This window comes from Rhinopithecus roxellana, chromosome 7 (genome assembly GCF_007565055.1).
Source record: "Rhinopithecus roxellana isolate Shanxi Qingling chromosome 7, ASM756505v1, whole genome shotgun sequence".
Classification (NCBI taxonomy): Eukaryota; Metazoa; Chordata; class Mammalia; order Primates; family Cercopithecidae; genus Rhinopithecus; species Rhinopithecus roxellana.
In genome coordinates this window covers 23241938-23259501 of record NC_044555.1, presented here as the reverse complement: position 1 = coordinate 23259501, position 17564 = coordinate 23241938, and the positions used below count along the sequence as shown (strand labels likewise).

Sequence of the window (17564 nt, the reverse complement as noted above, 5' to 3'; positions counted from 1 at the left end):
GAAAATGTGGTATATATACACCATGTAGCCATTAAAAGGAATGAGATCATGTCCTTTGCAGAGACATGGATGGAGTTGGAAGACATTATCCTCAACAAACAAATGAAAGAACAGAAAACCAAACACCACATATTCTCACTTATAAGTGGGAGCTGAGTGATGAGAAAACATGGACACATCGGGGGGAACAACACACAGTTAAGGCTGTCGGAGGAAGGCGTGGCAGGCGGGAGAGCATCAGGAAGAATAGCTAATGGATGCTGGGTTTAATACCTAGGTGAAGGGATGATCCGTGCAGCAAATCACCATGGCACAAGTTTACCTATGTAACGAACCTGCACATCCTGCACATGTACCTCTGAACTTAAAAGTCGAAGAAAAAAAAAGTCACACTTAAACACATAAACATGTATTATGTATATTTAATAAATATGAAATATTAAACAATGTATAATATACTTAATAGACAAAATATTAAACAATATATTATATATTTATAAATATAAAATTGTATATACACATATATATGTATATATATACTTAAATGATCTCTTCTGAAGGTTAAAAGAGGCCAAAGTAAGTAGGGCTTAAAAGCAAGGGCTTCTACTGATGGTTTTGGAACCTTATAAATATACTAAAAGCCACTCAGGTATATATTTAAAATGGTGAATTTTACAGTATATGAATAATATCTCACTTAAAACATTTTAAAGCAAGTAGCTGTGTGACCTTGGCAACTTGTTTAGCTTTTCTACCTAGACTGATTCATTGCACATTCAGCTTATTGTCTTACCACGAGAGAGAAGGCAGGATGAACATTGGGTGACCATGAGCTGTATTGGCTCTAAAGGCCTTGGAAGGTCTGGATGGTCCCCACCTCTCCAGTGACTCCTGCATCCCAGCCCCCTGACCCTCTGTAGTCTGTGCATGAACCCTCGGAGGGTTTCTCTGGTGCAACCTGATCCCTTCCACCCAAGAGGCCACCTCCTCCACCTGGTGAACTCTTATTTGTCCTTCAGCTCTCAGAACAGGAATTTCCTAGGGAAGGTTTTCTTAATTCCCTAAAAGAAGTTAGCTTATTTGTAATATACCTTCACTGAGTTCTGGTCTTCACTTCAGAGCAATTATTTCTGGTTTTGGCTATACTTCTACTGCACAATTCTTTGATTAAATCTGCTCTGCTACTCTGCAGCCCCGTGAAGGTTGTTGTGGCTTGGCTTATCACAATGTCCCCATGCTTAGGAGAGTGTGGGCTTTCCATAAGTGTTCATGGAATGGGTGAGTGAATGAATGAATCAGAAATGAGGCACAGAGAAAGACAGAGGGCCCTCTTATGACTCCTTCAGTTGTTCTATAGCACAGTTGTATTAGAATCTAGGTCATGTGACTTCTAGTCAACCTATCACCAGATTCACATTTTGTCTGATATTTTAAAACATAAGAGATGATCACTCCTAGCCATTACTTTTCTGACCCTATGTACAATGCCCCTGTCTTTCTAAGACTCACACCACTTACCTTTACTACCCTCTACTACTCCTGGTTGCTATAATTTCCCAATCTCCCAGTCATTCCTTATTCATTAAAACCTTCATCATGAGGTTCACGATCTTTCTTTTACTCCATGTGCCACCATCATCCTGAGTGCCTCCTACACGTATATGAATGACCAGTCCTACCCTCTGGTCTCTTCATTTATTGACCCTGATCTCTAGGGAGTGTCATGACACTTAATCCACCTGTGGTTATACCTTTGTGTTGGCATCACCTGCAAATGTTCTACCTCTGAAATCTTAAGTCTATATATCTCACTTTTTGACCACTATTGCTATGGACTAAATTGTATCTCTCCCAAATGCATGTGCTAAAGCCCTTCTCCTCACTGTGATGGTATTTTGAGATGGGGCTTTTGGGAGGTAATTGGCTTTAGATGAGGTCATGAGAGTGATGCCCTCATGATGGAATTCCTTCCCTCATAAGAAGAGACACTGGACGTGGGGGCTCATGCCTGTCCTAAATACTCTGGGAGGCTGAGGCAGGAGGATCACTTGAGGCCAGGAGTTTGAGACCAGCCTGGGCAACATAGTAAGACCCTGTCTCTACTAAAAAATATAAATAATTAGCCAAGTGTGATGGTGTGTACCTGTAGTCCCAGCTGTTTGGGAGGCTGAGGTTGGAGAATCACTTGAGCCCAGGAGTTTGAAGCTGTAGGGAGCTATGACTGCATTACTGCACTCCAGTTTAGGCAATAAGGCAAGACCCTAACTCTTAAGAAAAAAAGTAACAACAACAAAACAGAGAAAGAGACTTTTTGCTCTCTCTCTTCCTTTCTCTCTCTCTCTCTCTCTGTGTGTGTGTGTGTGTCATGTGAGAATACCACCAGAAGTTGGTAGTCTGCAACGCAGAAGAGGGCCCTCCCCAGAACCTGACCATGTTGGCACTCTGATCTTGGACATCCAGCATCTACAACTGTGAGTGAAATAAGTTTTGGTTGTTTAAGCCACCCAATCTATGATGTTTTGTTACAGCAGCCTAAGCAGCCTAAAACAACTACCTTCAGTCATTCCAGCTCCATTGACATCCCCAGTGCTTTGCCTTCACAAAACTTATCTGCCTTTTATTGAATTCTTTTCCTTCCCCAGTCAGCTTAGTTTCTTAGTCTTTCATCTTAACTATTTTCTTTCCAATATCACTAGATCCCTTGCCCATTGCCCTTTTATTGGATCTTCTTGGCACAACTTTAATCCTGCTTCAATCCAATTGATCACTTTCACAATGCTTATATCTGTGTTTTAGAGTGATATTGGAGAAAATCACGCAACTACATAGATTAGTGACTTTGAAGATTAATGCTCAGCAACCTCAAATGTGCTCTTATAATTACCCATTTCTCCTTTATTTTCACAATCTGCTCTTTCTTCTGTATTCAGCATTGATCATTTTAAACATCCTCCACTCAGAATTCTATCACATCATTTTCTCATTCTCATCAGGTGACATTGCCTCATACTTCACAGAGTAAACAGGAATTGTCAGGTGGAAACTAGCTCAACTACCTGCTGTGAAAACTGTAAGTTTATAAGTTAACTGTACTTGTAATTCTTTGTCTTGCAATGAAAGGCAGGGAGGGGTCCCTTTATATTAAAACAATTCCTTTTCCCGTGCTTCAGATCCAGTTCTGCATTTCTAGTGTGTGCTAGTGCTCTGAGAATGTGCGTACATAGTGAATGGACAAGTTTGATTTCTGGCTGAATGGTGAATCAGCATCAACCTACAGTTGCTGTCTTGCCATAGCCTTCATAGATGTTCAATTTAGTGATGTGTTTCCAGTCCTCAGTCACCCCAGGGCTGATGGATCCTCCTACAGCCACACAAAGCTTCAGACTCTTAAATCTGTAGCTGCAGAGGCATCAAAAGTTGTTCTTAGCCTTAGTGAATATTTCTACCAATAGCAGGTCTGCTGTGAGAAAGAAACTTGCAAAAATGATACAGATATTGCCAAATATATAGGAGGTACTCATTAAGTGGTAGTTTATGTTCTTATTACTAGTCTTTTAGTTATCTATTCAGACACCCCAGTTACATCAATCTCTATGAAGACTCATTTACGCTTCTGGATAAGTAGTATTAATGTTAAAAGTAAATCAATAAGTATTAACTGATGGCAGGAAGCCAGCCTTCGGTAGAAACCCTTCTGAGTTCTATTGCCACCCCAAAAGCCTTACCTGTGTATAAAGAATGCGTCAGCAATGGTAAGGTAAAGAAAGAACTAATTTTCTGAAGTCTGGGGATGGAGAGACAGCCACCAATTTTACAAACTGAGCTGAAAGTCTCTGGATATTATGAGAAGTTTCCATAGGGCCCCAGACATAGAATAGTAGTGAACACTTTTGATGAACCCACAATTCATTTTATGTGTATTTTATTTTGGTAATGGTGGAAGGTTCCAGTGTGGGAAGATGATTAGAGCAAAACTCTTCGTGGTCTCAGATAGAGATAGAATGACTATGTATTTTGAACACAATAGTGTCAATTAATTGTTATGTGGTAGCTCATCTGTATTAGATAATACCTGCCCACCCAGTTAGGTCTTGAGACTAAGAAAGATCAGAACTGGAGAACTGTTTCTGAATTAATTCCAAAGGCACCATCTTATCATTGCCTTTTTATTGTTAATTTTAGGGTACAAGTGAGAGTTGACTATTTGTAAAATTTTAAGTCCTTTTCTTTCAAGAGTATAACAAATAATCAGTCTGGGCACAGTGGTTCATGCCTGTAATCCCAGCATTTTGGGAAGCAGAGGTAGGAGACTTGCTTAAGCCCAGGAGTTCAAGACCAGGCAACATAGTGAGACCAGGTCTCTAGAAAAAATGAAAAAAAAAAAAATCCAGGTGTGGTGGCATGCACCTGTAGTCTTAGTTACTTGGGAGGCTGAGATGGGAGGATCCCTTGAGCACCTCAGCAGCCCAGGCAACAGAGCAAGTCCCTGTCTCAAAAAAAAAGAAAGAAAGAAAGAAAGAAAGAAAGAAAGAAAGAAAGAAAGAAAGAAAGAAAGAAAGAAAGAAAGAAAGAAAGAAAGAAAAGAAAGAATCTGAACATTTTATATGGGATGGCATGTTGATGAATAAAGATATACTGTATTTTAACTTTTTTAAATTGCTCCGTAAAATGCCAATGAACTAGACATTTGTTTATGTCATCATAATTTAATATGTTGCTATTGTTTGCTAGCACAAATGCTCCCTTTATAGAGTATATGTCCTTGCTCACACAGCTAAAGTAAAATTTGGAGTTAAATTATTATTTAGCAAACTCTAAGGCATGACACAATGCCTTGGAACCTGTGATTTCTCATTAATCTTTAGTGATGATTAATCTGGGCACAGACTCCACAAAACATTGGCAATTCCACTTCTCAGTGGGTACACTAGAGAATTCTAGGCTATGTGCAAAGATTCTTATTTCAGCAGCTTGGAAAAGATTCAAGTATCTTTGATAGGTACTTGGGGCTCATTAACATGTAAATCATACTAAGGAATACTATGCAATGATTAAAATATATTGCACATATTATCATAAATAGAGCTCTAAGGAACAGTGTGGAGTGAAAATGCAGGTTTTACTATGATATATATAGTATGATAACATCTATATAATCTGCTCCCAATATTTCAGTATATTGCAATGAAGATAGGTAGATAAATATAGATATAAATTTATTTTTAAAACATCTAAAAGGATTTACATCCAATAAGGAAGGTGGTCTTCATTTTTAATATTTACCTTATTTACAGGTAATGCATTTGTCTTTAATGTTTATCTTTTAAAAGGGAGGTATAATTCACAAATTGATTAAGCAAACTCAACCTTATGATTATAATTTAGTTTTATATTCTGGACTCCTGTGGAGCCAGAAGATATGGCCTTGAATAGTCACAAGAAAATAAAAAAAAAATCCCACACTCTAACAAAGTTATTGTCATAAATGGCAACAAGATAGGTGTGTTAATGAAAGATAGGATTGGGAGTATGCTTGGGGGCGGAGCAAGATGGCCGAATAGGAACAGCTCCAGTCTCCAACTCCCAGCGCGAGCGACACAGAAGACCGGTGATTTCTGCATTTTCAACTGAGGTACTGGGGTCATCTCACTAGGGAGTGCCGGACAATCGGTGCTGGTCAGCTGCTGCAGCCTGACCAGCGAGAGCTGAAGCAGGGCGAGGCATCGCCTCACCTGGAAGCGCAAGGGGGAAGGGGATCCGTTTTCCTAGCCAGGGGAACTGAGACACACAACACCTGGAAAATCGGGTAACTCCCACCCCAATACTGCGCTGTAAGCATACAGGCACACCAGGAGAATATATCCCACACCTGGCCGGGAGGGTCCCACGCCCACGAAGCCTCCCTCACTGCTAACACAGCAGTCTGCCGCGATCTATCCGCAAGGCAGCAGCGAGGCTGGGGGAGGGGCGCCCGCCATTGCTGAGGCTTAAGTAGGTAAACAAAGCCGCTGGGAAGCTCGAACTGGGTGGAGCTCACAGCAGCTCAAGGAAGCCTGCCTGTCTCTGTAGTCTCCACCTCTGGGGACAGCGCACAGCTGAAGACCAACAGGGGAAGTAGTGGGAGCCAGTGCAGACGCGAACGACTCTGTCTGACAGCTTTGGAGAGAGCCATGGATCTCCCAACATGGAGGTTGAGATCTGAGAACGGACAGACTGCCTGCTCAGGTGTGTCCCTGACCCCTGAGTAGCCTAGCTGGGAGACATCCCCCACTAGGGGCAGTCTGACACCCCACACCTCACAGGGTGGAGTACACCCCTGAGAGGAAACTTCCAAAGGAAAAATCAGACAGGTACACTCGCTGTTCAGCAATATTCTATCTTCGGCAACCTCCGCTGCTGATACCCAGGCAAACAAGGTCTGGAGTGGACCTCAAGCAATCTCCAACAGACCAACAGACAGTCCTTCTGACTGTCAGAAGGAAAACTATCAAACAGGAAGGACACCTATACCAAAACCCCATCAGTACGTCACCATCATCAAAGACCAGAGACAGATAAAACCACAAAGATGGGGAAGAAGCAGGGCAGAAAAGCTGGAAATTCAAAAAATAAGAGCGCATCTCCCCCTGCAAAGGAGCGCAGCCCATCGCCAGCAACAGATCAAAGCTGGTCAGAGAATGACTTGGATGAGAGGAGAGAAGAAGGCTTCAGTCCATCAAACTTATCAGAGCTAAAGGAGGAATTACGTACCCAGCGCAAAGAAACTAAAAATCTTGAAAAAAGAGTGGAAGAATTGACAGCAAGACTAATTAATGCAGAGAAGATTATAAACGAAATGACAGAGATGAAAACCATGACACGAGAAATACGTGACAAATGCACAAGCTTCAGTAACCGACTCGATCAACTGGAAGAAAGAGTATCAGCGATTGAAGATCAAATGAATGAAATGAAGCGAGAAGAGAAACCAAAAGAAAAAAGAAGAAAAAGAAATGAGCAAAGCCTGCAAGAAGTATGGGATTACGTACAAAGACCAAATCTATGTCTGATTGGGGTGCCTGAAAGTGAGGGGGAAAATGGAACCAAGTTGGAAAACACTCTTCAGGAAATCATCCAGGAGAACTTCCCCAACCTAGTAGGGCAGGCCAACATTCAAATTCAGGAAATACAGAGAACGCCACAAAGATACTCCTCCAGAAGAGCAACTCCAAGACATATAATTGCCAATTCACCAAAGTTGAAATGAAGGAAAAAATCTTAAGGGCAGCCAGAGAGAAAGGTCGGGTTACCCACAAAGGGAAGCCCATCAGACTAACAGCAGATCGCTCGGCAGAAACTCTACAAGCCAGAAGAGAGTGGGGGCCAATAGTCAACGTTCTTAAAGAAAAGAATTTTAAACCCAGAATTTCATATCCAGCCAAACTAAGTTTCATCAGTGAAGGAGAAATAAAATCCTTTACAGATAAGCAAATGCTTAGAGATTTTGTCACCACCAGGCCTGCCTTACAAGAGACCCTGAAGGAAGCCCTAAACATGGAAAGGAACAACCGGTACCAGCCATCGCAAAAACATGCCAAAATGTAAAGACCATCGAGACTAGGAAGAAACTGCATCAACTAACGAGCAAAATAACCAGTTAATATCATAATGGCAGGATCAAGTTCACACATAACAATATTAACCTTAAATGTAAATGGACTAAATGCTCCAATTAAAAGACACAGACTGGCAAACTGGATAAAGAGTCAAGACCCATCAGTCTGCTGTATTCAGGAGACCCATCTCACATGCAGAGACATACATAGGCTCAAAATAAAGGGATGGAGGAAGATCTACCAAGCAAATGGAGAACAAAAAAAAGCAGGGGTTGCAATCCTTGTCTCTGATAAAACAGACTTTAAACCATCAAAGATCAAAAGAGACAAAGAAGGCCATTACATAATGGTAAAGGGATCAATTCAACAGGAAGAGCTAACTCTCCTAAATATATATGCACCCAATACAGGAGCACCCAGATTCATAAAGCAAGTCCTTAGAGACTTACAAAGAGACTTAGACTCCCATACAATAATAATGGGAGACTTCAACACTCCACTGTCAACATTAGACAGATCAACGAGACAGAAAGTTAACAAGGATATCCAGGAATTGAACTCATCTCTGCACCAAGCGGACCTAATAGACATCTATAGAACTCTCCACCCCAAATCAACAGAATATACATTCTTCTCAGCACCACATCGCACTTATTCCAAAATTGACCACATAATTGGAAGTAAAGCACTCCTCAGCAAATGGAAAAGAACAGAAATTATAACAAACTGTCTCTCAGACCACAGTGCAATCAAACTAGAACTCAGGACTAAGAAACTCAATCAAAACCGCTCAACTACATGGAAACTGAACAACCTGCTCCTGAATGACTACTGGGTACATAACGAAATGAAAGCGGAAATAAAGATGTTCTTTGAAACCAATGAGAACAAAGATACAACATACCAGAATCTCTGGGACACATTTAAAGCAGTGTGTAGAGGGAAATTTATAGCACTAAATGCCCACAAGAGAAAGCAGGAAAGATCTAAAATTGACACTCTAACATCACAATTAAAAGAACTAGAGAGGCAAGAGCAAACACATTCAAAAGCTAGCAGAAGGCAAGAAATAACTAAGATCAGAGCAGAACTGAAAGAGATAGAGACACAAAAAACCGTCCAAAAAATCAATGAATCCAGGAGTTGGTTTTTTGAAAAGATCAACAAAATTGACAGACCGCTAGCAAGGCTAATAAAGAAGAAAAGAGAGAGGAATCAAATAGATGCAATAAAAAATGATAAAGGGGATATCACCACTGACCCCACAGAAATACAAACTACCATCAGAGAATACTATAAACGCCTCTACGCAAATCAACTAGAAAATCTAGAAGAAATGGATAATTTCCTGGACACTTACACTCTCCCAAGGCTAAACCAGGAAGAAGTTGAATCCCTGAATAGACCAATAGCAGGCTCTGAAATTGAGGCAACAATTAATAGCCTACCCACCAAAAAAAGTCCAGGACCAGATGGATTCACAGCTGAATTCTACCAGAGGTACAAGGAGGAGCTGGTACCATTCCTTCTGAAACTATTCCAATGAATAGAAAAAGAGGGAATCTCCCTAACTCATTTTATGAGGCCGACATAATCCTGATACCAAAGCCTGGCAGAGACACAACAAAAAAAGAGAATTTTAGACCAATATCCCTGATGAACATTGATGCAAAAATTCTCAATAAAATACTGGCAAACCGGATTCAGCAGCACATCAAAAAGCTTATCCACCATGATCAAGTGGGCTTCATCCCTGGGATGCAAGGCTGGTTCAACATTCGCAAATCAATAAACGTAATCCAGCATATAAACAGAACCAAAGACAAGAACCACATGATTGTCTCAATAGATGCAGAAAAGGCTTTTGACAAAATTCAACAGCCCTTCATGCTAAAAACGCTCAATAAATTCGGTATTGATGGAACGTACCTCAAAATAATAAGAGCTATTTATGACAAACCCACAGCTAATGTCATACTGAATGGGCAAAAACTGGAAAAATTCCCTTTGAAAACTGGCACAAGACAGGGATGCCCTCTCTCACCACTCCTATTCAACATAGTGTTGGAAGTTCTGGCTAGGGCAATCAGGCAAGAGAAAGAAATCAAGGGTATCCAGTTAGGAAAAGAAGAAGTCAAATTGTCCCTGTTTGCAGATGACATGATTGTATATTTAGAAAATCCCATCGTCTCAGCCCAAAATCTCCTTAAGCTGATAAGCAACTTCAGCAAAGTCTCAGGATACAAAATTAATGTGCAAAAATCACAAGCATTCTTATACACCAGTAACAGACAAGTAGAGAGCCAAATCAGGAATGAACTTCCATTCACAATTGCTTCAAAGAGAATAAAATACCTAGGAATCCAACTTACAAGGGATGTTCAGGACCTCTTCAAGGAGAACTACAAACCACTGCTCAGTGAAATCAAAGAGGACACAAACAAATGGAAGAACATACCATGCTCATGGATAGGAAGAATCAATATCGTGACAATGGCCATACTGCCCAAGGTTATTTATAGATTCAATGCCATTCCCATCAAGCTACCAATGAGTTTCTTTACAGAATTGGAAAAAACTGCTTTAAAGTTCATATGGAACCAAAAAAGAGCCCGCATTGCCAAGACAATCCTAAGTCAAAAGGACAAAGCTGGAGGCGTCACGCTACCTGACTTCAAACTATACTACAAGGCTACAGTAACCAAAACAGCATGGTACTGGTACCAAAACAGAGATATAGACCAATGGAAGAGAACAGAGTCCTCAGAAATAATGCCACACATCTACAGCCATCTGATCTTTGACAAACCTGAGAGAAACAAGAAATGGGGAAAGGACTCCCTATTTAATAAATGACGCTGGTTAAATTGGCTAGCCATAAGTAGAAAGCTGAAACTGGATCCTTTCCTTACCCCTTATACAAAGATTAATTCAAGATGGATTAGAGACTTAAATGTTAGACCTAATACCATAGAAACCCTAGAAGAAAATCTAGGTAGTACCATTCAGGACATAGGCATGGGCAAGGACTTCATGTCTAAAACACCAAAAGCAACAGCAACAAAAGCCAAAATTGACAAATGGGATCTAATTAAACTAAAGAGCTTCTGCACAGCAAAAGAAACTACCATCAGAGTGAACAGGCAACCTACAGAATGGGAGAAAATTTTTGCAACCTACTCATCTGACAAAGGGCTAATATTCAGAATCTACAAAGAACTCAAACAAATATACAAGAAAAAAACAAACAACCCCATCAAAAAGTGGGGAAAGGATATGAACAGACCTTTCTCAAAAGAAGACATTCATACAGCCAACAGACACATGAAAAAATGCTCATCATCACTCGCCATCAGAGAAATGCAAATCAAAACCACAATGAGATACCATCTCACACCAGTTAGAATGGCAATCATTAAGAAGTCAGGAAACAACAGGTGTTGGAGAGGATGTGGAGAAATAGGAACACTTTTACACTGTTGGTGGGATTGTAAACTAGTTCAACCATTATGGAAAACAGTATGGCAATTCCTCAAGGATCTAGAACTAGATGTACCATATGACCCAACCATCCCACTACTGGGTATATACCCAAAGGATTATAAATTATTCTACTACAAAGACACATGCACACGTATGTTTATTGTGGCACTATTCACAATAGCAAAGACTTGGAATCAACCCAAATGTCCATCTGTGACAGACTGGATTAAGAAAATGTGGCACATATACACCGTGGAATACTATGCAGCCATAAAAAAGGATGAGTTTGCATCCTTTGTAGGGACATGGATGCAGCTGGAAACCATCATTCTTAGCAAACTATCACAAGAAGAGAAAACCAAACACCGCATGTTCTCACTCATAGGTGGGAACTGAACAATGAGATCCCTTGGACTCGGGAAGGGGAACATCACACACTGGGGCCTATCATGGGGAGGGGGGAGGAGGGAGGGATTGCAGTGGGGAGTTATACATGATATAAATGATGAATTGATGGGTGCTGACGAGTTGATGGGTGCAGCACACCAACATGGCATAAGTATACATATGTAATAAACCTGCGCGTTATGCACATGTACCCTAGAACTTAAAGTATAATTTAAAAAAAAGAGTGAAAAAAAGAAAAAAAAGAAGTGAGAGGGCATTGCTCTCAGATGTAGGGAGAGCATCTTTAAGTCAAGATCACACTCCAGATTTAATTATTGATTTGCCCCATTTGGGGCATGAGCCACTGAGCCATTGCTAATACCTCTTTCTGGCCTTTGCCCCATGTCCCACAACAAGGACCTGGTCTTACATTTAGAACAATCTCAGGACAGAAAATTGGCATGTGACACAGAAACATACGGGCTCCTTGGAGCTGAGCTCCCAAGGCAGTAGTTAGAGATAAAGATCCATCAAAGGCATCACTTAGACCACAAAATACTTGTTGGCTGGAGGTCCATCCGCCATCTAAAGAGGAATGGGAAAGCCATTTGGATTTTCTCATGTTAGTACTAGCAACAATAATAATTCTTGCTATTATCAAGCACTAACCTGTGGAGAGAAACAAGGACCACCCAAATGGAAACAAGCAAAGGCTATGAGGCCAGGAGGCTAATGGAGTCTCCTTAAATTCTGTGGGTATCACTTAATATGATACTGCCTTCTAGGATTCATGGCTTTCAGGGGTCTCTGAAGTGTCTCTGAAGTGTAATTAATAAAATTAATTAATGATTTGCATAAATGAATGATCTCCTAAACCATTTTAATAAATGAGTTAGAATAGTTTCTCCTATTCTAATTCTCTACCTGATATCCACTGGCCATTATAGCTTGTGAGAGTCAAAGCCTTTGAAGTGATTATGAACATCACATACACCTATTTCCCCTAAGGGACCTTTGGGTAGAGTTTGTTAAGAGAACTTGAGTGTGGAGTCACAACACACAACCATTTATCTTACGCAGAATTGAATGTAAGATCGGGAAACTTAACCACAAACAAGCCAAACTAAAACAAATGCCACCCAATTGATTACTTAATTGAGTATTCAACCAAAGAGATTGAAATGAGTTTCAGCATCCCTTGAATTTGCCAAAAGAGGCATTTACTTCTGAACTCCAGAAGCCTTGTTTTGATCATTGTTGCTTTGAGTAATAAGCCTGGATATTGCCAGTAAAATTGTGGCAATTTTACTGATGCTAGAAAGAGGCATTAACATTGGCCCAGTGACTCATGCCCAAAAGTATTCGTGAGCTACTTAAATAATGTTTTTAAAGGGGTAGTGTGATGACATGTGATTTTCATCTTAGAATCTGACTCTAGAACCCCAAACCCTCATAAATTGTGCCTCTACCTCTGTGTTTATTACTACATATAGTGGTCAACACAATTATTCACCCCGGTGCTGGTAGCACTGAAGAACAAGTAACATCCAACGGTGCGTCTTTGGGGTAATCATCCTGGATCCCTCCTCAGCTGCATGGATTTACTGCTCTTCCTCTTTTTTCCACATACTCTTAGATTTTTTATCTATAGCAATCTGCTTTTGATCCTTTGTTGTACACCCTCCCACCCTGCTTTCAGCCTTGTTCCTTCTCTCAATATTGATGTTTTCTGCAATCTTGAGTAATGAACTCTTTTCTTAGTTTTAGTCTCATGAAACTCTCCCTTTACCACCCCAGAGAAGAGCTTTCAAGCCTGAACAGAGTGTGTGAGAACTATATCTGGAAGCCTGGGTGAATTCCATTCCCAAATCACACTGGGAATACTCGGCCAGTTTAGAAGCTCCCATTGTCCCGTTGGTGAAGAATATAGCCATTGGATTTTGACTTTTGGTCCCCATGAAGGTCTGCTTTGGAGGTACAACTCTATAAATTACAAAAGATGCAACAGCAAGGTTCTAAATTTAGGTTCTCTGACCTAGAGCCTAGGCTCCTGGTTTGGTAATCTTTGATTTTTTAAAATAACAGCTAGTATCTTGGTATATTGGGGGATGATTTATTAGAGGTGAAGCTGCCATTTTTTCCCTTAATTTTTTTGCATTAATTTCTGTTGGATAAGTAATATATTATGCCTTTATGTTTCAGCCTTTTTTTTTCTCAGTAAAATACCCTCTATTTACTCAATTGCTCAAGGCAAAAATCTGTAGTAATCCTTATTATCAGTCTTTCTTTATCTATCTACTTATCTACCCAGCTATCTATGCCACATCCTAACCATTGGCAAGCTCTGACAACTTTACCTCTACAACATGTCACAAGTCTGTGTCTCTTCGTTATCTGTACTCAGGGCTGGGACTAAGGTGGAGCAAGTGAAACATTTGTGACAGACATGATATTTAAGGGGATACCAGCAAATTCAGTAGTCAAGATAAATAATATTTTATCAAAATATTTTCAAAATAATCAAAACTAAGTCAAAAATTAATAATAAAATATCCAAATTTAATTTAATTAATTTATTTATTTTTGAGATGGAGTCTTGCTCTGTCATCCAGGCTGGAGTGCAATGGTGTGTTCTCAGCTCACTGTAACCTCCGCCTCCCGAGTTCAAGCAATTCTTCTGCCTCAGCCTCCCAAGTAGCTGCGACTACAGGGGCCTGCCACCACACCCAGCCAATTTTTTTTTTTTTTTTTTTTTTTTTTTTTTTTTTTTTTTTTTTTTTTGAGACGGAGTCTTGCTCTGTCGCCCGGGCTGGAGTGCAGTGGCCGGATCTCAGCTCACTGCAAGCTCCACCTCCCGGGTTTACGCCATTCTCCTGCCTCAGCCTCCCGAGTAGCTGGGACTACAGGCGCCCGCCACCTCGCCCGGCTAGTTTTTTGTATTTTTTAGTAGAGACGGGGTTTCACAGTGTTAGCCAGGATGGTCTTGAACTCTGACCTCAAGTGATCCGCCTGCCTTGACCTCCCAAAGTGCTGGGATTACAGGTGTGAGCCACCGTGCCTGGCCACAAAATTTAAAATAAGTACATGACAATGAATGCTCCCAAAGTAGTCAAGTATTCCCCATATGGTTTAGGAATGGGATTCAATCAAGCCAGCTTCAAGGTGTAGTTCTCACACAGCCTGTAATCCAACCAGGCAGTTGCATGACTCACCTTACTTGGTCACCCTAATCTTGTCTCTGCTTCCAATAAAATTGTATTTATAAAAATAGAAGCAGGTGATCTGTCAGCAGAAGTTTGCCAATATGATTTTTTTAATTAAAAAATTAAATTACTGTATTAAAAACATAAAATTTATAAAATTATAAACAGATGATATACATATATAAAATAAATATGTAAAATTATATACAAATTTTTAAACTTCAATTATGAAAATTATTTTATAATTTGATTTTTAAAATGTATTTGAAAATTAAAATATTATTTATCTTGATCACTGGATTTTTCAGTACCCCTTTATATTTTGTGCCTGAGGCGAGTTCCTCATTTGCCTTGCAAATTCCCAGTCCTGTCTCCGCTGCCACCATCATGGTCCACAACAACACGGCTTCTCACTTGGACGACTGCAATAGCCTTCTACCAGCTCCCTTTACTACCTGTCTTGTCTCTCATTGTTCAGACAGCAGTTGAAGGAGTTTTTTAAATGTCACTCAGATCAAGTCATTCCCCTCCACGTTCCACAGACCACTCCTACATGACCTACAAGACCCGCTGTAATCTCACTCTCCCTTGCTATTCGGCCTCCTCTCCTCCCACTCTCTTTTCCACTCACCACACTTCAGGCACCCTGGTATTCTTTCTGTTCCTCAAACAAGTCAAGCTCCTTCCCACCTCAGGTCCTCTACCTTAGTATTCTCTCCGATATTATTCCTAGATATTCAAAAGGCTGGCTCTATAGTATTCAAGTCTCAACTTGTCCTCTCCTAAGAAGCCACCAAATCTAAAATAATTCCCCCATCTCCACATAAGATCACTCTATTTAATTTGCCTGTTTTGGTTGGGAGTTTCTTTTGGAAACTGTATTACCTTGATCATTTATGTGTTTTCTTGTGGTCCATTTTGTTGTCTAGAATATAAAATCCATGAGGGTAGGGGCTTTGTCTGTCTTGTTCACTTTTTTTTTTTTTTTTTTTTTTACATCTCTGAACACTAAAATATTACTCTCTAAAGATCGCATTTATAATTATCAAACTTAGTACAGTAGTCCCACCTTATACCTGGGGGATATGTTCCAAGACTCCCAGTAAGTGCCTGAAACCACAAATAGTACTGAACCCTATACACACTATCTTTTTTCCTAAACATGCATACTTATGATAAAGTTTTATTTATAAATTAGGCACAGTAAGAAATTAAAACCAATAATTAATAAAATAGAACAATTACAACAATATACTGTAATGAAAGTTGTGTGCATGTGATCTCTCTCTCTCTCAAAATATCTTATTGTACTGTAGTCAACTATTTTGGACCATGGTTGACCACAGGTAACTGAAACCACAGAAAACAAAACCACAGATAAGGGGAGACTACTGTATTTGGCTAACCTGAGGATAAACATGGCATCATTTTGTTGTTTTAATATACATTTTCTCATATCCCAGTGCCAGTGAGTTTTTTATTATTATTATTTGTTTAAATTTAAGGGATACAAGTGTAGTTTTGTTACATAATGGTGAAATCTGGGCTTTTAGTATAACCATCACCAAAATAGTGTACATTGTACCCATTAAGTAATTTCCCATTATTCACCCTCTCAAAACCTCCCACCTTTGCGAGTCTTCAGTGTCTATTAGTCTACACTCTATATTTGTGTGTACACATTATTTAGTTCCCACTTATAAGTGAGAACATGCAGTATTTGACTTTGCATTTCTGTTATTTCACTGAAGATAATGGCCTCCAGTTCCATTCAGCTTACTGCAAAAGACATAATTTCATTCCTTTTAGTGGCTGAATGGTATTCCATTATATAATTATATATATTTTTATATATAAGCTTTTTATTATGTTTTGATATGTGTTTATATTTTTATCACCTATTTTTTTACCATCTCAGAATGAATGCTCAAGTATGAATCAGAAGATGAGACTTTCACTCAGACTGAGAACTTGTAGGCCAGATCAGGGATTCTTCTGTTGGTGGTGTTGGGAAGTTACTCTGTTTTTGTTTTTTTTTTTCAGGACTGGAAATTACCATTAAGCTTTTCATTACAACCACTCACACCACCTTCTCATACAACATTCTGTCTTCCAAAATCAGATATTCTCTTGATTTAAGTTTCTCTTTTTCAGTGTCCACTTACTGAATCATCTCCTTGAAATCCAACCACCCATCACAGCACTTATCTGACACCAGGAGCTTGATCTTCAAGATAGGGCAGTCGAACATGGCAGAGTCCATGAGTGGGAACATAGCCTTACTGGCCACAAAGTATTGGGCTTTAGACATGTGTAATTGATAGCAAATTTCCTTGGCAGTCAGCTGGAGACTCTCAGGCACAAAGATGATTCCTGAAAAAGTCACAAATAAGGCTTCATACATATCTTTTGAGCAGATAATATTTCCTCAAACATTCTGGAATGTACAGATGAGGTCTCTGGAATACCCCCTCTCTTGGAAGTTTGTCCTCTGTATTGGGGCAGCAACATGATGGTGGCTGGGGAAGAACTGAGGCATGCAGGAGACTGAGCTCATTGAAACAACCCAGTGATCAGTGGCTCTGCTGCTGTTATCCTTTCCCCTGGAGCAGTCTTAAATTTATATGGTTAGGCTTCAGACCACTAGTTACTTGAAATGTAGCCTGATTTTGAAACTATGATGCAAGGGGGTTGTGGAAACTTCCTCTTTGTTGTTTCCTCCTGGCTTGAGAATAGCTTGTGCTATGGATTTCTGGATTTGCATTGGAGACGAAAAACAACAACAAAAACAACTTCCAGCCTTTGGCTGTTTCTGTAGATTATTTTGCATCCGTCTAACACCTACTGGGGGCCTCCTATGAGACTGGGACGTGCTGGGTACATCTGTGTGCCAGAG

General features: G+C 40.0%; 1 protein-coding gene across 1 annotated transcript; it reads right to left on the bottom strand.

Moving 5' to 3' along the window:
- Positions 1–3266: 3266 nt before the first annotated feature.
- On the bottom strand, positions 3267–17036 carry LOC104678561 (acyl-coenzyme A synthetase ACSM6, mitochondrial-like). Its single transcript, XM_030934576.1, is given in 6 exon segments — positions 3267–3399; positions 4081–4097; positions 11896–12013; positions 12015–12052; positions 13304–13448; positions 16834–17036. Coding segments are annotated over 6 exon segments (597 nt in total). The 5' UTR covers positions 16980–17036.
- Between the last annotated feature and the right edge of the window lie 528 nt (positions 17037–17564).